The 24139-nt window shown below is 40.8% G+C and overlaps 1 protein-coding gene across 6 annotated transcripts in view; it reads left to right on the top strand.

Moving 5' to 3' along the window:
* trioa (trio Rho guanine nucleotide exchange factor a) overlaps window positions 1–24139 on the top strand; it is a 108371-nt gene that overhangs the window by 19660 nt on the left and 64572 nt on the right. For all 6 annotated transcript variants that reach the window (XM_053228432.1, XM_034298506.2, XM_053228430.1 and 3 more), the window contains exon 2: window positions 1381–1434. In XM_053228432.1, the coding sequence (XP_053084407.1) occupies window positions 1381–1434 (54 nt within the window). The remainder of the gene's footprint in view (window positions 1–1380; window positions 1435–24139) is intronic.

Genomic DNA, 24139 nt, shown 5'->3' with positions numbered 1-24139 from the left:
GTTATAATGTAAGTGATAACAAGATCTGACTTGTTTCACAGACGTTCTACAACGTTAGATGTAACTATAAACGGAAAAGTATGATTAACAAGTAAAAAATGTTAATGTTGGAACATTGCAGTGACATAAGGGGAATTAACCACATTGGAACATGCTGATATTGGAAAACAATCAACTTTAGAGTGGTAACAGTAACCCTGCTTCACATCAGGCTGCATCACACCACCCCATTATTGATTATTTTTCTGTAACTCCACACCCCCAGTATGCTACAAATGTCATCTGTTCATTCAGAGCACTTCTCCTACAGCCCACTAGTGACACTCAGCTAAATGTCTTCGGTAGATGTGTATTAGCTGTCTAAAAGTAGAAAACAGTATCTTGTTAACTATATTGACTGTATTGTAAATGTGTAAATATGAATATTTAAATAGTAATTAAGTAATTAAATTGATTTCGGCAGCCCTGGTGGATCAGTAATCTCGACTGATGCCTGTTTGAGTTAGTAGCTATAATCTGGTGAGGGAAACGTCTACGCACAGCCGAACGACGAGTTACTGCGTCTAGTTTAATTCTGTCATCATTAAGACCAGTGTTTTAACACAGCCTCTGTGCTTTTCTTCTGTCATATGTCGTTTTCTGGAATGTTTTTATGGCAGTCACTTGTTTATCCAGCACTTTGGCCAATGCGCTGCAATGGTGTGTTTAAAGAAAAGTGAATAACATGATGGTACATTTTCAGAAAATAAGCCACACAACGCAGCGTTTGACCTGTGATCATCGGAGGCTTTCTGCCCCATGTAATTTGAGGGTTGCTAGAACGAGCCGGCAGTGTGTTTAACTTGGCAAGAAGAACCTTAAACTTTCCCTGCAGTTCAGTCCAGCCATGAAGACACACACACACACACACACACACACACACACACACACACACACACACACACACACACACCTCTTTCATTCTGCCCTCACATGCTCTCCATTTCGCTTATAATCACCAGTTCATCCAGGGATACCCCCCCCAACCTCCATGAAAGGCCACACATAGCACGTTGTTTGGCTATGGAGAATTTAGTGTGTGATTAGAGCTCATTAGCTCCTAGGGATTAGTGTTGCGACTTGTTCGTGTTCAAGCTGAATTCAACTTCTGTGCTACCACCAGCACGTTTTATGGTAAATGGAACAGAGTTAAGAAGAGCTCAGTGTTGAGTCCTGGAGACGCACAAAGAGCTAAAGAGACATGAAGCACATACTCTGTGTAGTGATAGACAAAGTTGCTATGTTTATGGCTTTAGAGGTGGTAATTAGTGTGTTGATTTATAGACAATAATTGCATTTTATGTGTGATTTAATCTTTTCTTTTCTTGCTATTTTCTGTAGATGGCTCGCTTCCGAAAAGTGAACCCAAGAGTGATGTATCCAGTCAGATAAAAGGTAAGGAGTTTTTTTTTCTTCGCCAAAGTTCAGGTTTGGCATTCTGTACTTCATTAATGGTGGAACTCTTCACCATTTCTAATCTAATTTACCACATCTGTAGCATATAAGCAAATTGCTACAGGAAGAACTTTCCGTATTTCCTGTAGCAAGGAAAGAACAGAAAACCTGCTTATACAACACTCATTTATAATCGAATCATAAGGGGCAGCTGTTGGGGCAGTCAGTAATAAGTTTAATGTTTAATGTGTAACTGCCTTTAAAACTCTGTCATATGTTTTCTGTTTTTTCCCCTCAGCACAGATAAGGCATATAAATCATGTTGTGGTAATTGCATTTATACAACAGCGCTCATGAATTCCCTAATTTGATTGGTCAGAAGGGGATTATTAAACAGCACTTCTCTGGCAGTAGTGTCGGTAAGGTGTAGGGTCCATCATAGATTTATATTAGTGCTCTCGTGCTAGTATGTTACGTTTCCATAGTAACAGGGACTTCGGAAACTGGTGTTATTTAATAAAAAAAAAAAATCTATTCGTCGATACATTTTTCTGTAAGGAGACGTTTATTTGGCATTTTTGGAAGAAGTCTCCAGTGTCAGCGCTTTGTACCAGGGATAGCTAAAACTATTCCTTTCATTTTTCTGAGACAGAAAAAGTTTAAGGCTAGAAGACTTTGCGTTTTCTCTGTGACAAGGTGCGTTTTTTATCTTTGAAAGACCGAAAGGAGGTGAAGGAGCATTAAATGTAACTGTAAACCAATAAAAAGTATCAGAAGTCATTCTTTAATAGATTTTTATGATGTAAGTGGAGTAAAACTTTGCAACATGAGCTTATAGGAAAATAATCGACTTTATGGTTGTAAAACACCACCCCTCATTGTTGATTGTTTTCCTTTAGAAGCATTTCTCATCGTGTTGTATTCCTTACATGCGCTGCAGATACGATGGATAGAAATGAGATTGAAAAACAATGAAGTATTACTTTAATACACTGCACAGCTCTTAAGCTCTCTGACCGTGTGAACGCCTCACACACTTAACCTTCTCAGCCGAAGCTTATTAATACCATTAAAGTAAGGATGATTCCTCTCTGGATTGTTTTCGGGGCTGTGGAGTTTGCCGTGAACGTGACATTTTTAACGAGAGGGAGTGCTATCGCCGATCCGTCTTCTAGCGGTAAGGCAAGGAAGCTGGTAAAATCTTGACAATGTTGCATCACTGATCAAAAAATCCTTCCTCCTGGATACCTGAGAGGTGAAACATCTTCAAGATTATACCACAAATCAAACCGTCTAGACCAGGATGATGAAAAAATTTTCTCCTGCACTCCGGTCCTGGTGTTTCTTCAGTGTGTTCATTCCAAACAGCTCCAAAAGATTCATTACTTATGTCTTATAGCCCTATATAGACTGAGTGGATTAACCTGTACACTTTGATCAACTGACATGATCTGGCTCTGAATGATAGCTTAAGCACACTGAGTTAACACATCATCTTACTGACACAGTGCCTTGCATAAGTATTTACCCCCTTGGCTGTTTTCACATTAAGCAGAAATGGTTTTAATTGGCATTATACATGATGGATGTGCATAAAATAGCCCATAATACTGAAGTGGCAGGAAAAATCAAAAGCAAAATTCTGTACAAATAAATATGTAAGTTGTGATTGCATAAACATTCACCCCCTGTTGCTGTGAGTCTCCTAAATTAGTCCTGGTGCAATCAGACTCCATCAGAAGTCACATAATTAGTTGAATGACGTTGATCTGTGTGCAATTAAAGCATCATGTGTCATCCATATAAATGCACCTGTCTAGGGCAGGGCAATATGATGATATAATATCAGTATTGTGATTAATTATGTTATTATACGTTTTCCTGAGACATTGTGGGTGTTGTGATTTTTTTTATTATTATTATTATTATTATTATTTTTTAAAATGAAATTACAAACTCTGGAAGAAAATGTAATGAAACTTTCTCCTGTCTGAATCTTAACATTTGTAAAATGTTACATTTTTTTTCACATATTTATATATATATATAATTAGTAGTGGTATAATATTTTTGTCATATTGCCTACCCCTGCACCTGTTTCTGGAAGGCCTAAGAGTTAGGTAGAGAATACACCTATACAAACAACATCATGAAGACCAAGCAGCTATCAAAGTACCATAAAAGTGTCAGTAAAAAAGTTTGGTAAAAACAAAACAAAAAAGCCATATTTATCCAGAGCACCATTAAATCTATTATTGAAAAAAGAAAAATTAAATAAACAAATAAATCTGTTTCAGGTTGTAACACTACATAGTTCAAGGGGGGTGAATACTTATGCAAGCCACTATATACTTATATAATCTTATTGATGTACACACAAAACACACACACACATTTTCAAACAAAAAATATATATATATAAATTGGCTCAACAGCTTTGCCATTAAACATCTATTTTTGAAGAGTTATTCGCAGCACTTGGGCCTTTAACTTAACAACTTTCCACTGCTGTGACCTTTTCTTGTTTGTTGAGAGAGTTATCGATTCGTTTTTTTTTTCCTTGATCTTGTGTAGTCTGGGTTTCTGTCTGCCATCAGACTGAACACTCGCCTCAGAGAGAGCACACACATCATTTTTAAGAGAACTAGATGTAGACAGATTATGGATGAAGTTCTCTTCACGCTTTAGTATTTACTTTTGCTGATGTTCCGATCAATAAAAAGTCTTGCTGTTTATTTCCCATTATCATCCAAATCTTTTTTTTTTTTTTTTGTGGCTAAAATGAGAAAGATGACCTAAGGGAGGTGTTGAAATGGGTCTGAGCACGTTCTTTATTTCTCATCCTTCATCCCTAGCTTGACTGAGGAGGAAAACACTTTCCTGATTGTATCGAGTATGATCTTGTCAGTCTTGTGGATTCACTGTATGAAAGGAGCATGTGTTGTGCGGTTGAGTGTGGTTTTATGCCCATCCATGGTGTCTCAGAGGAGATGTTTTCACATTCTGCAGTGATTTTAAACACTGCCCATCCTCATTAGTGGGGTTTAAATAAGCTTCTGCCTCACCCATGCTTCCAATGAGAGTCTCTTCAGCTATGTGCATTCAGTTCATGCAGCCTGAGCAGTTGGCTGACCCCGGAACACACCCCTTTACCCCGCGTATCACAGTGTCCAACAGCAGCAAATGTGCCTCACCCTGCTGTGATGGGGTCAGTCAATGTACAGGCCTCAAAAATGCAAAGGATCTGAGAGGTTTGTTCCTCACATGTCTTTATTTCCTTGTGATTTGTGAAGCGTATGTGTGTGTGTGGTGGTCTGAGGAAACCTGAGGAAATTTTTTTCTGCCTCTCACATACTTTGATACCTCTACTTCAAGGAAAAAAAATAATTTCATGATGTGGAAATGTTTTTGATTAAAGGTCTTGGTCTTCCTTGATTAGGCTTTCTGAAGGCGCTTTCACACCTATTAATCCGGTTACCAAATTAGAGCAACATTCATACTTTTCTCTCATTCGCTGTTTGGTTTGGTTTGATTTGCCGCTGCACAGAATTAAAGGAACCAATAAGCAAAAAGAAATCTGGCTGTGGGATGTGAAGGGCTGAAAACCTACACGTTCATTCATTGGTCAGAAATACATGATGAAAGAAGATAAACAAACCTTTACCAAGTGTGCTAGAAATCCCAAAAATCAAATGAGCAAGGAGACCACGGAGCTGGTGCTCAATGAATTATTAGCTAATTATATAAATAACTAGTTTAAAGCATTGCATTTGTGCAGTACTACAGCTCTGTGCTTTGGCTCAGTTTGTGCTTCATGGCCCTGTTCAGCACAAAAAATCTACAAAAAATGCTGCAACCCAAAATACACGACGTGTTTGGTTCACTTCCTGCAGTTGGGTTGATTCGGGATCGAATCGCGCTCTCGCTGCAATCGAACCATGCTCAGAATGTCTCAGTGTACCCGAGTGCGACTGCTGCATTTTCCCCTGCTTTAATGAACTGCACCAAAGAAGAAACCGCATCAGGGTTCATTCAAATGGACTAAACACTGCATGTGTGAAAGCAACCTAAGAAATCTTAGTTGGTAAATAAGGAGCCAGTTGAAGAAACACGGCTGCAGAAATTGTGCCTAGAGGTGTTTTAATTGTTGGCTTGCTAACTAAGTATTCTTTCCTCACACAGTGAATGTCACGCACTGATCAAGTTGTTGGCCAAAGCAGAATGGACATAAGCCTGTGTTGCACACGTGGCATCGCGTACACTGTGGAGATGGCAGCAAAGCTATAGTGTTTGAATGCTAATAAAAAATGAGAAATTTATGGAACATGGCAAATTTTAACTCCTTGAAGTAATCAGTGATCATTTCAGCACTGACTTGATGGTGAGCAGTGATCAGTCGAGGAAAGAACAACGATGTTACTTCTATTTGTCAATTAACATGATTAACATTTTCCTCAGGAAATACATCAGTGGTCATTTTTATTACATTTATCTTTTATTTATTACATGTTATATTAATGAAATTGTTGTATAATGGTTGTCTTTCAGTGGAATTGGGTTGAAATCTTTAATGTGATTTTTCTGTTTTCTCTTTTGGAGGTAATCAGAATTTACAGTGCTAGGACTTTACTTGTGATTGAGATAACTGCTTTCCTGAATAGAAATATGTTTCATAACTTTACCTAGTAGAAACCGGGAACACATTTATAAGGCCACATAAACAGCCACTGTACAAAAATGCCTGACAGAGAAGAACGCTGATGTTGAACAGCACATCTTGCTCATATAATAACAGCTGATGTAGTGGCACCCTTCTACACACTTAATTACATGGCTCTTCATTTAGCTGAGTGATAATTGGCTGACAAATCGCCTGCTCTGATTATGGCCTGATGATGTAAGCATCTCTAAAATGTCTTGCTATTGGTCAGCGAGGAAGAGCTCAGCTGCTGAAGCACTCAATTTCTCACCACCTTCTGCCAGCTAAAGTTCCGCTCTAACAGGGAGAAATGTGTTTATTAGAGTTTAGTGCTCAACTACAGCTGTGAAATATGGGATCCGACTCGCTGCCCTCTGCTCAAGGTTCAAAGTATTGATCAACTTTTAGCATAATGCAGTAATACAACACGCTTTTGTACAATAGTGGGGTCTGGAAAGATTTCTTTTTGAGTACTGGCGCCCCAGGTCCTCAACACACACACACACACACACACACAGAGTCAGAGGTCCTACAGCTGTGTTTGCTATAAATATACACAACCATCCAATCAAAGACTCTTTGACCTCACACTACCAAAATAGTTCAACACACACAGAGGACTTACTGATATCGTAAAGTCACAGGAGATAACGGTTCAAACAGACGACAGAAGCCTTAATTGATGTGTAACTGTGGCCAGAGTGTGTACTACAGCACTTTACAGTGAGACTGAATACACTGAAACACCTAGAAACCCACAGAAACACCTTGATACACACACAGGGCCAGGATAAGACACACACTTAACCAGGGACACTCTGGTTCCTATCACAAATTTCAACCTCTCTTTGCATTACTATTAAAGTTCCTACAGCTTTTTATTTCTTGATAAAATTCTTTGAGTGAAAGTCATGATTTTTCTGAGTAACGGTTAAATCTTGACATATGACAAAGCACACAAGATTCGACTCTTCGCTGATGTGTTCCAGCTTTCAGGGACTCCTCCTTTTTTAGCACTGGATTAAGTTTGAGTTGCAAGCTGCATAGGTGCCTGTACTGTTCTCAACTTCCCCTTTTAGAAAAATAACTGTCACACTCAACAGTTTCCGTGAGCTCAGCTTAACCGAAGCTCAGGAATTTGAGTAACGGAAAACACTCCATTCATGTGAGCCTGGATCTCTGTGGGCTGGTTTGGTTTAAATTTTTTTTTTTTTTTTTTTTTGGGTGGGAGGAGTTCTTGCTTACTGGATGTCCACGCTACATTTAAAATTTGCTGCGGCCTCCCTGCTTCCCTCTGTGGGCCTCAGGCTTTTCCAGTGAGGGAAACCAGGGAAAGATCTGTGGAGAAGAAATGATTTCCAGCTCTCTGGTTCTAGAGTGCACACGAGGCCCCTTTCTGCTGACATTCACGAACTCTTTGTGAAGCTGAAGACCTTTAGCATGATCCAGTACAGGAACTAAACTTCCAGAGCTGGAGCTGCTTTTCTGTCTAAGAGCTACAGATGGGTGACACATTAAAGGAAGAAATGGTGACTGTAAATAATGTTACATTTGGGGAATTTTACTGGCATGGCTTGGGTCTGCTTGCCTCTTAGAGGGAAAATTCACTGCTATTCAACACAAAGTTCTTCTGACTGATCATTGTCCATCTGAACCATCTCTCTCCTGATGGGAGTGGTTTCTTCCAGGATGACTCCGCCCCCATCCATGGGACACGAGGACTCACTGAATGTTTTAATGAGGAAAATAATGAAAATGATGTAAATAATGTTATGACCTTCACAATCACCAAATCTCAACCCGACTGAACACCTATGAGAGCTTTTGGAGTGACCTGTTAGAGAGCGCTGTGCACTAGGGCTGAGCGATATGAGCATAAAAGAACAATATCGTGATAAACTGTCACAGTATGTTTTTCTGAGAGATCATGATATCTTTTTATTAAACTAAAATGAAATAATTACAATCTGGCTGGAAGCAGATGATGATGTGAAAGTATTGTGCCTAATTGTTAAAATTTTTATTTTATATAAGATTTCTGTTTTTTTCTCCTTTTCGGTCTTGATAATATTTTTAAAATTTTCTTTAAATAAAATGTTATGTTTTAAAATGTTTTAAAATATTAAAAAAATGTATTAAATTTGCCAGACATTAAAAGAAATTTTTTAAAAATGCGACACTACTATATTGCTTGGAAATGGCTCACAAACCTATATATATATCATCATACATATGTATCATAGAAACACCTTCAAGAATTGAGAATATCACCCACCCCTACTTTTCATCATCATCATCATCATCATCAAAACACCAACTGAGGGACTATCTTTAGGAAGAATGGTGTTCATCCTCCAGTATAGTTCCAGAGACTTCCAGAGTAGACTCTGTGCCAAGACACACTAAAACGCTTTATAAAGCAATTTATTTTGTTTTCCTTTAATTTGTCGTCTGTCTGTATGTAGATTTTGTAATTTTGGAGCAAGTGATCAAATTTGATAAGAAGGTGTTTGTCGATTCACTCTGGTCATTGTAGACTTGTTTGTAATCCTGATTCTGCTGCTGCTTTATTTTGTATGCCCAAAGGACTGAAAAAAAGCAAGATGAATGAAGGGATGGTGTAATATGAGAAGAGTTATGAGGCTGGAGGATGGGCGGAGTTAAAGGTGGTTATATAGAAACTACTGAGCAGGACCAGTATGCAGGTAGAACAGGGGCTCTGTTTGAGGATGATGGAGTGGTCTGATGGTTAAGTAGAGATCTCCCACTTCATACAGAAGACCCACAGCTGCTTGTACAGCAATTCAACATGTTCAGGATAAACAGACACACCACCTCATGCTGTTTTTGCTGAAAATGTAGCAGTTTTCTGCTGGAATTACTTGAGGATGTAGGCAGACATACAGACTCATCAACCCAAAATCTTTAGTCCTTACAACTAAAAAGAAACGAAGAAGATCTGGTTTGAGTATCAGAGTCTTGTCTCAAGTCCAGGCTTGAAATGTGAGTGATCCAGTTTTTTTTTTTTTCCACTGTCACACTAGTAATTATGCAAGTCATCGACACATTTTTTTCATGACCCAGAATTTGCTGAGCTATTTTCACTCTCTTCCATTAAGCTCTGCAAAACCGTTAACTTTGCCCTATAATCATGAGATTGCTGAGCAGCACTCGGATCCATCCATCAGCGGAGAAATGATCCATATTGTGTATTTGTCTACTAGTGAAGTGAAGTGACTGTCTTCTTTTGCACATGTGGAAGCTCAGTAGTGTTCATTAATTTTAGCTGAAATAGCGCTCTGTGTAAACAACAGCATGTATGTGTTTTGCTCAAGAAATTGCTCTAGTCATTCTAGGTATAATTCTGCTTCTCTGTCCTGTCTACTTTCTGTGTGTGTGTGTGTGTGTGTGTGTGTGTGTGTGCGCGCTCCTGCTTTTCCCAAACCTGTTATTAGGGGGCCTGAACTCAGGGAAATTGTGGAACAGGAAATATCACACACATTAGCAGTTTATGAAATATTTCTGTGAAGCATTTTATATAGGTGGCTTAATGCACCATATTTGTGCCCCAGCTGGATTTGTAAATCGAATAACTTCCTGTCATGTCCTTCTACTTCTCCTTGCACAAACACAGGATGGTTAGTTTTATGTTTTATGTTTTGAGAGAGAGCAGAGATTTCTAGAGTATCTCTAAAGTCAATGAGTGCAAGACAGATGGATGAGGTCATTTATTCTGAGGCATTACTGAATGATATTGAAGTTAGACGAGGACAGGCCGAGAGAGTTTTGTCGAGACTGTGGGTAGTTTGTCAGAGAGCGATGGCATGTTGATGGCAACAGGCTTTTTGTCAGTGTCATCAGCATGATGCGTGGCACAGACACCTTCATCTATCACAGCTCTTTACTGTCGCCCACCTGTCTGTAGCCATTTAGAGCCTGGTCACTCCAGCAACGCTCTCCCTCTTCTCCTCCCTACTGCCGATGCCTTTGTGTTCACTGTAGTCCAGGGCTTTCAGAATCAGTTTTACTGTTCAAATACTGCTCGAATTTTTATCATGTTTACACATTCAACAGCAAACACTCAAGAGAACCTGTTGAAGATTGCGTGTTATACTTTTAATCACCTAATCAAGTATTTCAGACCATGTTCTTGTAACTTTGGCCAAACAATCCTTCTTGCTTCATGTAGGAAACGAGGTGTGAAATGAATTTTCACATCATATCTTCAGTTTGTTCAGTAACCTCATGTTCATAGTGCCGGTGGATCCGGAGCTTATCCCAGGAATGGCAGGTAGGTGTGGGATGGTTGGTGATAGCATTGGTAGATATCGGAACACGATAGATTTCATGTATTGCGATGGTTACAAGCTGGGCGACGTAAATGTAGATGTTAATGTGGGAAATGTGGTGTCTGCAGATTTAAGATAGACAATTGTGTTGTATCTCCTAAATATCACCTATTATTTAATCCTGTACAAACCTTAATAGTCTGCTGTCTGATTTCTGAGCAGAGCAACAAAACATCTTTCTCTGATCCATCCTAGATTCCTTCATCCGTGCCACCAAACAGGAAAAGCAAAACATGAACAGGGGCTCAAATTAATAAAATGAAACAACATGTTATTTATCAGGACTACTTCACTATACAAGAATTCAGTAAGTATCTTCGGGTGATACTATCATCAGTTGGTGATAGTTACTGGGCACGATAGGAGACTAATACAGGACGACAGTCCATCTCGGGGCATCACTCATATACTCATTCACCCCTCAGAGCAATTTAGCGTAGCCAGTTCTCGTGCAGGCTTGTTTGTAGGAGGTGGGAGGAAACTGGAGAACCTGGAGGAGACCTGCTTGGTATAAAGCACTATGCACTATGTCTACAGCACTACTGTGTGATACCTAATACAGAGAGCACATCATGGTTTAATAATCTGTACACAATATTACACTGCCACGATATCTTCCTTTACCAGTCCTTCAAACCTTTATGCACTTCACATAGCAGCTCCATAATTTAACATCAGAGCATGTTAGTATGTTAGAGTTATCACTCAAAAATACTCCAAAAAGAGCAGTCTATTTTTTCCGCAGTAAAACATGATATGAGCCGTGGGTGTTGGGTCTGGGGGAGGAAACCGGAGTACCTGGAGGAAACCCCCGTATCACGGGGAGAACACGCAAACTGCACACACACACAGGGTGCAGGCGAGAATCAAAACCCCAACCCTGGAAGTGCGACGAAAACGTGCTAACTACCAAGCCGCCACATTTATCATCAGTTTGCTCTATTTATTAAGGATACCACTGAAACATTTTGCCTGAAAATGGTCAAAATAGGCTCTTTCAATTTCGAAAGGAAAGAACAATGAAGATTTTGACCTAAAAAGATTTTGACCTTAAAAAAATGTCAAATTTAAGACATAATGTAACACTACAAATGATGTTAATGGAGATGATTAGAAAGTGATTAAATACGCTGTTTTTTGTTTTCTTTTTGACTCTCCTGTGCCAGTGTTGTGCTGAGTTCTGGCTCCTTAGTTTGATCACATCTGGATGATTAAATTGTTCATTATGTGTTTTAAAAATGATAAATAATGAGCAGGGACAAACCAGTATCACACAAGCCTAATTAATGCTGTGTATTTTTCAAACTCTGTGGTAAAGGAGTTCCCACAAATGCCATCTAGCACAAGAGCAAATAACAAACATCCAAATAATCTCTTCAAAATTTCTGTCAGTTTTTGTGGTTGTGCTGGAAAAGAAGACTGGATGGATACCGCAGCCTCCTTTAACAAGAGACACTGTGATGCAGGTAAAATAAAGACTTAGTCCGATCATTTCTGAAGGTTTGCAACACGGCTCACAGTGACTGATCTAAATCCCTTTTTTCTGAAGTGAGGTTGGTCAGAACTACTGAAATCACCTTGATTATAGTCAGGGAGCACATCAGAGCATCGTACTGCTCAATATAAATGATATGTGTCATTCCTTTCACGCTGAATAAACGTATCTGTGCGCTGTACTTGTCCTTGTGTTGGCCTTGGACTAAATGACGCTTCAGGCTGGAGAATGATTGGGATTCAGAGTGAAGGCTGTTGTGTGTGAGTAGTTATGTACACAGATGCACACAGGTTTTTATTACCTCAGTACCACAGGGGATTTGAGCCTGCTCACCTTCTTATTTGGAAACATCTGTTCCCTTGGCTACGGTGGATAGAAATGTTGCACTGTTATAATTCGGGAAGCAGTTTCGTTGCCAAGTCTAAGGTTTAAGCTTCTTAATGAGCTGCTCATTAAGCCACTGTTCCTGTTTTCTGTCACATCAGCAGAATTAGACTTATGGAGACTTTTTAACACTATTCAAAATTATTTGTCACATTAATATTAGTCTTATTTTTCTTTGGCTCTTCTCACTTGAAAATGAATAACGACTAAAATGATCATTATAATTATGATGCTCAGTATTGAAGTTATGACCGTGTATCCCAGTTATTCACAAATTATTGTATTGTAGTTTATTATTAAATTAACAGGATACAAGCTTTTCTTTTTCACTGCATATAATAAGACTATATTCCTGTATCAATTCAAAATAAGACTTCTCTATTGTCATTTATATTTGAAATGCCAGATTCCATCATAGTGTGCAACCAAATCCACACGTCAAACATGAATTGGGTGGGACTTGGTAATATCACAGTGGATGGTGTTTAATTAATTGACGAATTGATTTTTGAAGGCCCACTATTCCTTTAAACATTCCTTTAACATTTACTGAGTGAAGTTAATGAACTGCAGATTGATCAACCTGTCATGGCAGCATGTGTCTACACTGTGAACCACTCGGCCTCTCTCCAAACACACTCTGTCCTTAGAGCATTAAAACAGGAGCAACCACGGACAAAACCTATTCTTTAATCCAGGCATGACAAGTGCCATGATTGGCGCCAATCAGCTTATGGGAACGGGTACTATTCAGGTATGTTGTAAATCTCAAGCACACAGGAGACAAGGAGGAAACACTGAGCTTGGCCTCTGCTTTCTTCTTACTCTGAGATCAGGTTCATTATGAAGACACGTTATCATTTGGACTGCATTTCCTGTCAGCTGTCACCACCCTGGGACATGTTGCACACAGCAAATAAACATATAGTTACAGAACAGAGGCACCTGTACAGTCATGGAGTTGCTGTGCAATGCCAGAAGGCATGATGTTAATCAGTCAAGCAGGTGGCAAGAGAGTGTGACGCCGCTGGCTGAGTGCCACATGTGGGGTGATGCACGCACACACGTATTCAGATGCCCTGGTAAAACTCCAAACATCCAGCAAGCTTGAGTAGGTGAATCACATGTGTGAGCTAAGATTTTAATGCCCTCAAGTCGTCCCAAAAGAGAGACCGTAGTAACGCATACAGTTTATTCTGCCCAGTCTCGAAACGTAGCTGCTGTATCTCTGATCGTTTCTTCATCGTTTCAACCATCTCTGACTCAGCTACTCTCTGATGTTTCTGTTCTGCCCACGGCTCCTAATGCTCACGCTGATGTAGATCATGTACTTGTGATAACAGTGAGAGAACCTGAAGAATGAATGGAGTGCCTTTTGCCACATGTGGGCAGGTGGAGTGGCGGCGTGTGGAGGCAGAAGATCATTATCCCTCTATTCTGCCAGTGGACAATCTGTGTCTCAGATCGTCCATGGTTAGACCTGTCACTATAATGAATTTTAACTTGCAACTATTAGGTCATGCAAAACATTATACAGTATATGGCAGAAAGTATGTGAACACCTGACCATCACGCCCATATGAGGTTCTTTCTGTTGCCACAAAGTATGAAACAGAGTTGTATAGAATGTCTTTGTATGCTGTAGCATTACAATTTCCCTTTACTGGAGTTAAACCTGTTCCAGCATGATGATATGCACAAAGCGAGCTCCATGAAGACATGGTTTGACAAGTCTGGAGTGGAAGAACTCGAGTGTCCTGCACAGAGCCCTGAACTCAACCCCGCTGAAAACCTTTGGGATGAACTGGAGCATGGACTGAACGCAGGTGAGGCCCACCATCAGTGCCTGACCTCACTAATAATGTTGCAGATGAAAGAGCACAAATCCCCACATCTGCACTCCAAAACCTAGTGCCAAGCCTTCCCAGAAGAGTGAGGGTTATTAAAACTGCCAAGAGGGACTGCATCTGGTTTTAGATGTTGAAAAAGCTCATATGATTGTGATGGTCAGGTGTTCACATACTTTTGGCCATATAGTGTACACAAATAGCACCTCAGGGCAGTGCTGTGATAAAAACCTTCTTGATTTCTATCCCGGTACAGTTTTCCACAATAGCAGTGATGAGATGAGGGTATTAATTTTTCCTGGTTGAAACAGACAAAAGATGCAGCCTGAAAGTCAGTGTCACAGCCAATCAGGCTGTTTGTTGCTGAATTACACGCCCACATGGAGGAAACTATGGTGGCAGGGTGTGGGAAGATGACGAGTGAAGAAAGGCCTGAGAGCCAGTGTGGAGACGGGGTGGGTCATCTGCGCATGACATTATTGTTCCACAGAAAGGCCATGCAGATTCTGTCATATGGAAGTGTGTTCAAATATCTTCAGTCTGACTGACTGAGTACAGTTATGCCCGAAATGCAAATGAAGCCACCGCTCAGTCTGGAAATGCTACTGATTTGTTCCACCGTTACAAAATCCCCCCAGCTGAATACACAGTGCAGAGGAGGACAAACGCTTTTCATTCATAGTTGCCTGGCAGACAAGTAGGTTCAGAATGCTGCTGATGTGCCAGTCACCAGTCTTTCTACCTCTCTTGCTCTCTCTGCCTCTCTTCCCCCCCCGCCTCTCTCTCTACCACGCTCTCTCTTCCTCTCTCTCTGCCTGCCTCTCTCTCTCTCTCTCTCTCTCTCTGTCTCTCAGTACACCGAGCCTCGTGATGAATCATTTGAGCTCATTGTGATCAATTCATGAAGACAGCAACAAAGGCAGCTTATACTGTATGGTCGTGTTTCAAAACTAAGAATCCTATCATAATATCGTATCATAAACTAGGGCTGCATGCTTATATAATTATGATCAGGATGTTTGTCCTTTTCAGTAACTATTATATTTGTGTAAAGTCTAATCTAAAGTTTTAAAGATTTTAGTTTTTATTGACACTGGTGAGTTAAATCACAAGCTTCTCATTCATGCTTGTTTTAACCAACCACTTAAAGCGCTCTCTGCTTCTCAGACTTTATTTACGTCAACACATTTCTTTATTTCAAGTCTAATTGTGTTTACATATCTCACTTAAAAGATCCACTCAGTTAATGTGACTTAGGTATTTTGATTCAAATATTTGTTCATGTACAATGTCAGAGTCATTTAATTTAAAATGATGAAATGATTATAACAAAACTAGTTCTTACTCTGTTCTTACGCAAAATAATCATGTTCATCACAATCTTAGCTGTTATCCTGCAGCTGTAAGTATAGGTGGTCTCAAGCTCTATGGGGAACGGTGAAGCAGCTCGTGTGACTTGTGCAGGTGTGTGGGGGTGTGTATGTGTGTGTGTGTGTGGAATAGTTGGCCTGGCTCCAGGTGATGGCCTGTAATCTGCGTGTGGCCTGTAACAGAAACTCCCCCATTTCACGCCTCTGCTCAGGCTTCTGTGAGCAGGAAGCAGCTTTTAAACTGCGCTGTCATTTTCACATCAGCGGCTAAAACAGAGGAAGACACAAACCTAATGTATCATTATCTCCCCCCCCCCCCGTTTGCTGCAGGTAACACGACCCCAGCGCAGTGTGGTCTTTCCAGCCACATTTACATGAGGGTCCCTTGCAGTGGTTAACACACTAAAGGAGGGCTGGGCGATCTGGCAAAAATATCATATCGTATGATTTTTCAGCCTTGATCACAATCCACGATTTTAATCCCAATTTTTTTTCATGTTGGTTTTTAAGGATATTGGGCAAGGTACAGAACAGAGTAACCAAACTGAGTGGCTGTTTGGCGTGTGTGTGTGTGTGTGTGTGTGTGTGTGTGTGTGAAATAGAACAGGGGGAGAGAGGGAGCAGGTAGACAGACAGTGACCCAGACAGAACACAGCGCTTGTTCTAAGAGGTGGACAGAGAGAATGATGGAAATAGAAAAGTGTGTGCCTTGAGGCTGAGTCCTACAGTGACCCTCCACCTCCCTCCTTTTCTCCTTTTCTCCTTTTCTCCTTTCCTGAAATGGGAGAGGAGAGCAGGAGTGCAGGATAGCGGGAATGCGGTGGCTCAGTCAGACTCTGTGGGGGACGGGCTAAATTTAGCACTGAGCAGGAACAGAAAATACAAGAACGTTACTAAAATGACTTTTTAAACACTATATATTTCACTGGAGTAAAAAATCCAACTGTGGAGTTTAAAAAAAATGAACAGGATTCTCATTTGGATGTGATGCATGAGTAAAAAGTCTAAATGAGACTTTGTCAGTGTTGTGTGTGTGTGTGTGTGTGTGTGTTTGTGTGTACTGGATACACACACATCCTTCTTCTCTCTGTGTTGTTTGTTTTGGACCACTTTGTGCTTTAGTGGCAATGTAAGCATCACTGTACTGGAGAAGTGTACTGAAGTAAGTGTGTGTGTGTGTGTGTGTGTGTGTGTTATAGACCTAACACTAATTCTGCACTCTGAAAATGTAGCCTACTGCGACGTGGCATTTATGCTCCCCCTCCAGTTCCTTAAGTACACAGACTGAATGTTTTTCTAAACTAAATGCCAGCAGTTCCATTTGTCTATCTGTAAAAGAAAACAAACAAACAGTGTGTACCTTCATGTTAACATGAAGACTGGCATGCATTATCCTTTTTCAGTTAGTGATGGGAGGTATATCTTTATTAATAAGTGAACCTCTGACATGTCCATGATGAGGCAGTAAAACTGCAAAGGTAACCCACAAAATGAACACACACATGGCCATGGTGTTAAGACAAGCCATTCGTACTGCTTTAAGGCTAGCTTATGCTTTTGGCAGTGACAGTCATGTAAACAATGACGAAAGTGTTGCATAGTCCTTGTGATGAATGCATAAATATGATAATTTGCATGTGTGCAAACTATTTTGTGACACAGTACCATTTGAGTTGTTTTTTGTTTAAATGCAAATTTCTTTAATTTTTCCATGACAGTTTCATTTCTCACCCTCATGCTCGCTAAATTCAGATAAGTCAGTCTGCTCAATACACATGCGCGCACACACACACACACACACACAAAGCTGAGTTATGATGTTCACTTGTGGTCTTCAATGACATGAATATTGCAGAGAATATTCCTTGGTTTCAGGATTGAGTCTCGGATTGATCCTGACCTCTCCTGGAGGTTCGAACGGTCTTCTAGTGTGCATGTGGGTTTTCTCCGGGCTCTCCGGTTTCCTCCCACCTCCCAAAAACGGGCCAGTAGGTGAATTGGCGACATTAAATTGCCCCTAGGTGTGAGGGAATGTGTGCATATGTGTGCATGCTGACTGGTTTCCTATCCTGAGTGCATTCCCGACTCGCTCCCAGTGTTCCCGGGATACTCTCCAGATTCCCGCGACCCTGACCCGGATAAAGCTGAAAATAACTGAATAAATGGAAGTTACAAAAGCCAGTATTGTGATAAGTTTCCAGACCATGTCCTTTGTCCTAGGTAGCAGTGACAGAGGTATTAATGTGATAGTGATTACATCCTGATAAAAGTGTACAAATGTTAAGCTATGGTATTTTGAAAAGAACTTGTTGCCTTATTGTTTTGTGATTTGTCCAATATCAGAAATAAGCATGATTAGTATTAGATCTATAATACATGCACTAACTATTCTTGAATTTCCTTTATAGCTCATTAGTTGTCAATGTTTATTAAAGTATTTTTTGCTGTGCTGTGAATTTGTGAGTCGTGTGTTTAGTGGTAGCTCATAAATCCTGTAAGAGCAGATGTTTGTGCATTTCACATGGTGTGTTTAGACATGCCATCAAACCTAAGGTTAAAGAATGCTGTTTGGAGAGGCATTTTTTATAGCTGTGTTTATCTGATGCAAAACCGTGTTCTCTTTCTACTTCCCTCCCATTTTAACCATTCACTTCCTGGATGCTTTCGAATTTGAGACCTGTTCTCGCTTTGTCTTTCCTGCTGTCTTCTCATCGTCCATCAGAGAAGGGGGAGGTCACAGTGGAGCTCCTTTTGAAGCCTTTCTGAGCCTCCTTTGAAGCCGTTAGCACAAGGGCTGATATGACACCAGATTACGCATGGTTAGGTTTGAGAGACACGGCCTGCGTTGCTTCAGGAGCCCATGACAACTGCGGCTGATAGTTAAGACGTGACCTGACCTTATATGGGGTCAAACGGGTTGGAGCCTCATGCGACGGCATTATTATTAGCGCACCTTGACTTTAGGCCTGATCTGGTCCCAGCAATCACATCTTTGCTGGTTTTACACTACTAGAAATCCTGCTGTCTCTTACTGAAGTGGTGCATCCACACAGTGACAGCGACATGACAGCGATATGACAGCTCCACAGCTGTGCCTGAGCCATTAGTCAGTTTTTCATCAGCTGATCGGGAATTCACTCACTCACAGCCCCAGTTTCATTATTGTGAGCTCGACTCTGTAATGTGTGCTGAGCTATGACAGATGTGTCTCCCCCTTCACACACTCCGGACAGTTGGCTGTTGACCTTTGACCTCAGTTGCTCATTACACAACCATTCCCATCATTCTGTGTGACAGCTGGGAGTCACACGCCACAACTCCTTTGGGAATGGAGGGGTGGAGGAAATGTGTGCGTGTATGCGTAGATGATACAGTGCTTTTAGTCGGTTATATCTGTTGCTGTCTCTTTTCAAATGCCAGCTTTTTCAGTGTGTAGGCCAAAAAGAGTGCAGCTGTGATATAAGATAAGAACATGCACACACGTGTGTGTGTGTGTGTGTGTGTGTGTGTGTGTGTGTGTGTGTGTGTGTGTATATCTCAGCGTCTCAGTGTGTGGCTGAGCAGGCAGCTGTTGTTTGCAGGCTCTCTCAGCTGTCTCCGGTGGTGAGTAGAGGGGCTGCAACTGACCTCGCTCTGTACTTCCCCAGCAACCACAGTCATCCTCTCTCTCTCTACCACAGTCAGTCGCTCACACTTTTTCTGTTTTTTCCTTCCTTTGTTTGTCGCCACGTGCTCACTGACTCCTGCTTCACAGTTTCCCCTTCCTTTTCTCTTCTCCCCCTCACTCATTTCCTTCTTCCTCTTTCCCCTTCATCCCCCATGCTTTATAATACTCATCAATAGTAGAAGGCCATAGTACTTCAACTGTCATTTGCCGTGTAGTCAATAGACACAAGCTAGAGTGAAAGGATCCATACACAGTAATAGTCCAGGCACAGTAAAGATCTGGAATCTGTAAGGATCCAGACACTATAAGGATCCAGAGTCTTTAAGAAGCCAGACAATGTAAGGATCCAAAATCTTTAAGGATCTAGACCCAGTAAGGATCCAGATACAGTAAAGATTCACTCTCTGTGGATCCAGAATCTTGAAAGATCCAAGTGCAGTAAAAAGTCATACACAGTAAGGATCCATAATCTGAAAGAATCCATAATCTGAAAGGATCCAGGCACAGTAAGGATCCACCATCTGTAAAGATTCAGGCACAGTAAAGAGCCATATACAATAAGGCTCCAGAATAGGGCCTTTCACACCGCTTTAGTTCCAGAACTAAATTTACAGTACTAAAGTACTGGGCGATTTTGCGCGAACTATTTCCCAGTACCGTTTAAAGGGCTGCATTTGCACAGACAGCGGGCACTAGGAAGTGACGTAAGCCGGTCGACAGTGATGTCATTTGTGCGTGGCGTTCAACAATGGAAACAAAGAACAACGACGTAAACAACCGGAGGATGGACAGCGCTGTGATCGGAGCTGTGTTTTTGTTGTGTCTCGCATCCATCTGTTGCTGTTCTCCATACTTGCGAAATAAGTTGACACTACAGTATGTTTACACGGCGTTTTAAATCATGGCGGGTGAGGACGTTTTCGTACGCGTTTGGCCAATCAGCGTCTACTTACATCACGGATAGTACCAGTTGTGCTGGTTAGACCCTGCTCCGGAGTAGGAGCTCATTTGGTTCTCAAAAAAGGCAGTCTAAATCACTAAAATCACACCCAGTTCCAGAGGTGCGAAAATGCCAAAAAGTGGGTAGTTCCACAATTAGTTCAGGTACTATGAAAAGGTTCCCGCGGTGCGAAAGGCCCTAATGTGTAAGGATCTAGGCACACTAAAGAGCCACACACAGTAAGGGTCTGACCACAGTAGGGATCCGGACACTGGAAGGATCCAGACACAGTAAAGAGCCAATCACAGGAAGGATCCAGACATAGGGTTGTGTGGACATTAGGGAGAAGCTTGTTCCCAGACTGAGGAGCTGTGACACTGAAGCATTGAGATCTAATGGGTAGGCCAGACATCCTGAAATTGACGACCTGAATTGGTGTGTGGGTGTGGAGGCCTGAAGTAAGGCACAGATAATGTAATACACGGTTCTTTGTGGTCTGGAATGCAAGATCAGGAATTTGATTGCTGCTGCAAAGGGGAGCCAGCGTTATGAGCTCAGTAAATTAATCACATGAGAGAACTTGGGGAGTGAAGACCAACACTAAACAAGTCTAAACATGGTCTCATGGAAAGGTCTCCTGATCTCTTAGAGGAAGCAGTCAGGATCTGCCATTTGATGTGATGTGATCAGAGAAGTGTAGCCTGTCATCAAGAATCACATGCAGGTTCCTAGCAGTGTGTGACGGGTGGAGTGGACTGTTGGTGGAGAGTGAGAGGGCCAGCTAAATAAGATTTTGAATGTTGGATCAATTAAAACATATTTTATTGTCCACAGTGATGAAGCCAAAGATGTAGCCTATTTTCATTGTATCGATCAAGAAAAACTGAATGCAAGCACAAAAACATCAAAAAGACAACACACAATGTGAAAGGTTGATCATTCACAGTAGACACATTAAAAACTGCATTGAGGCTTTATATATATTTTAAATTTAGAAGTTTTATTGGAATAAAAGGACTTTTTATAGATGTTCTTATTGGACACTGGAACCCTAAACTGCTAAATTTTATACCGACTCTAGTGCACACATCATGATACTTTCATGGAAAAAATGTTATGTTGTGTTTTATCACTTCAAATAATTTCCATTTTCTGAACAAAAGACGTAAACCGTTATTATGAGCTGCATAAAATAAAAGTGGAATAAGACATTTTTTCTTTACGATAACTGCCAAATGAATGTCATATCTCCGTCGTTCAAATGAAATGACGCTATTTCTGTGGACTTCACTTGTGAGATTGGGTAACGTGGTGCTGAATGGCAGCATACATACTTTACTAAACAATAATGCAACAATTGCATTATTAATTGTTGAAAACAATTTCAAGAACAAGATTTAAACAATGCCAAAAAAAGTTCTTCAAATGACAATAATTTAATATTTCGTGTGCAGCAAAAATTTGGGAATTGTTGATGAATGACAGAAATCTACAGAGATGTTATGAGAAAAGAGTGCAGAAAAGAAGAGGAGAGTGGGAGATTTAAATATCATGTCTCTTCATCCAAGTATATAATTAGTACAACTAAAGCCCAACTACTGCAAAAGGCAGATCAGTGAAAGTTTTCTTTAAATGCTTAAATAATCCAGATCGGAGAGATTTTGCCGTATGACAGCAGTGTGCAGTAGAGGGTTAAGTGGAAGTGTGTGACGGGCTGCAATATTTTTAGCTAAATTTACGACAGCTGTATTTTATAGGAAGCTGTGTTGCTTCCTAATTGCTTTGCTTGCCAGTTGCGCTATTCTGGTGCCTTTTTATTTATCTCTTTATTTATTTATTTTTTAAAATACACTCTTCTTGTCCATGTGATCACACCATTCTGCCATATTACATGATACTGTAATTGGAGCACTAAATCCAGCATCTTTTGTGGTCAGTGCATGTTTTCTCACTTTCCAGTGGATGGCACTGCATGTGAATATTCTGTTGCTGAATACAGAGAAATATGTGATGTGCAAAAACCGGGAGCCACATGACTTTCTATTCCTGCTTCTGTAAACTGATAGATGAAGATCTCTTGCCTGCCTGTTGGTTTTCATGTCTACACTTCATTATTAAGCTATAGGTATTTATGAAATTAGGATTATCCCCCAAATTTTGGCTTGCTGGATAGTAACTCTTTAACTTTCCCAAATTGTTATACTGGAGCGAAGCATTTCACAGATGCTTTCTCTCGTGTTTCTTTCAGGTTGCTAAGAACAGCCCCTCAAAATCTCCCCGTCATTTGACAGTGCACTGCCTTCATTTTCTGTTCTCTTGCTCTTCAATTTTTTTTTATAGGTTGTGATTTTCACCAGCCACGCTTCAAACACATCCAACACATGGACTGTGCTAGAATTGATTCCCAAAGAAAAAAAATGACTCAGAAGTGCAGCGTTCTTTGTAGTCAAATGTCCGTTTCTATTTGCAGCAAAGTCAAAAGAACGGACTGTGGCTTAGCAGTCAGTGTGTTTGTGGGGAAATACAATTATGTATGAGAAATGATGTTTTTTGGCGGAATCTCCTCTGAGGGGCACTACAAATAGAAACCGGGAGTCATCCAGCTGACCTCCATCTTTTGTGTAAAAATGAGGTGATGGCCTTTTATAAAAAAAAAAAATTGCAAATGAGAAGTCATGTTATTAGCCTTGATGAAACCCCAATTTACAACTAGTGTGATTACCTTTGCACAGGCTACAACCCTGTGTGTGTTGTACATCACCTCATTCGCTATCCTCTAATCACTGCACAGATGTGTCTTTACAGCTCTACTTTACTAATCCCTCTACCTCGTGTTGAGTGATAGGAGACAAGTCGTTTGGTTCAGCAGGAGAAGAGCATGTAACCTCTCGGAACAGCCGTGTGTTAGAGGAAAACAAAACACGTGCGCACACACACACAAACACACACACACACACACACACCCTTCCGTTCCATCATGCAGCTGCAGGAGAGAACTCCTTGTTTATTCTGCTTACGCTGTCTGACGTGCTCAGTCTGTTATTGACACTTTCTCTGAGGGCGGGACTGAGCTGCTGATTTCTCTACCCACCATAACTACATACAAACAGCAACATACCCTGCTTTGCGGTCTTTTGTCCTTAAATCCTCTGAAGGATGGATAAGACTCTCTCATTAATTTTTTTGAAACTTTTGTTTTTCCTCTCAACAGGCTGTTTCACAATCAGTGCACAATGCCAGACTTAGATTATAGTCTAATCATCTGCAATTGTTATAATGAGCTATCTAAAGCATGCAGACACAAAACCGCAAAACCATAAACAGTCAGAAAATGTCAGTTGGAAATATCATGTTGAACTTGTAGAAAGCTGAGATCGTTAGTTCGGCCGGTCCGTTACAGCGACACGGCGCAGAGTCCATCTCTGGCATGATAACGGATGACTCTCTCTCCCTCTCCCAGCTTGTGGGTGGAGATGGCTTGGCTTGTCTTTCTGAGCATATTTCATGCACCATTAGCCTTATAGGAGTAAAGGGAGGGGTTTTTAGACCTGTAACTTTTTTTTTTTCTCCCAATCATACAAGCCACATTTTTATAGCATTTAAAAGCACAGACATTTTGACAAATCACTCATCATTGTTAAATACTGTATTTGAAATGATCTATCTTCTGAGTAGCTCCATATTCCCCAACATCAGAGCTTTTGTATCCTATCAGTGTGTACAATAGCTATTAGCAGAATGTCAGTTACACGGTTTGAGCATGTGTGACTCTGTGATATGAGTCACAACCCGAGCACAGCCCAGACCTGATCGAGGCACAGTGAGCACATACCCAGTCTGCTAGCTGGGTAATGACTAACCTCTCCAGCTCAGCCTTAACGAATGGAGCCAGCCAGTGAATCAGAAACAGTGAGTGCTGCTGGTTTACCCAGCTTACCGCTGAGCTCGTGAAGG

Source organism: Pangasianodon hypophthalmus, chromosome 23 (assembly GCF_027358585.1).
Source record: "Pangasianodon hypophthalmus isolate fPanHyp1 chromosome 23, fPanHyp1.pri, whole genome shotgun sequence".
NCBI classification, from domain to species: domain Eukaryota; kingdom Metazoa; phylum Chordata; class Actinopteri; order Siluriformes; family Pangasiidae; genus Pangasianodon; species Pangasianodon hypophthalmus.
The sequence above is the reverse complement of the archived record's forward strand: the minus strand, read 5'-3'. Positions and strand labels throughout refer to the sequence as shown.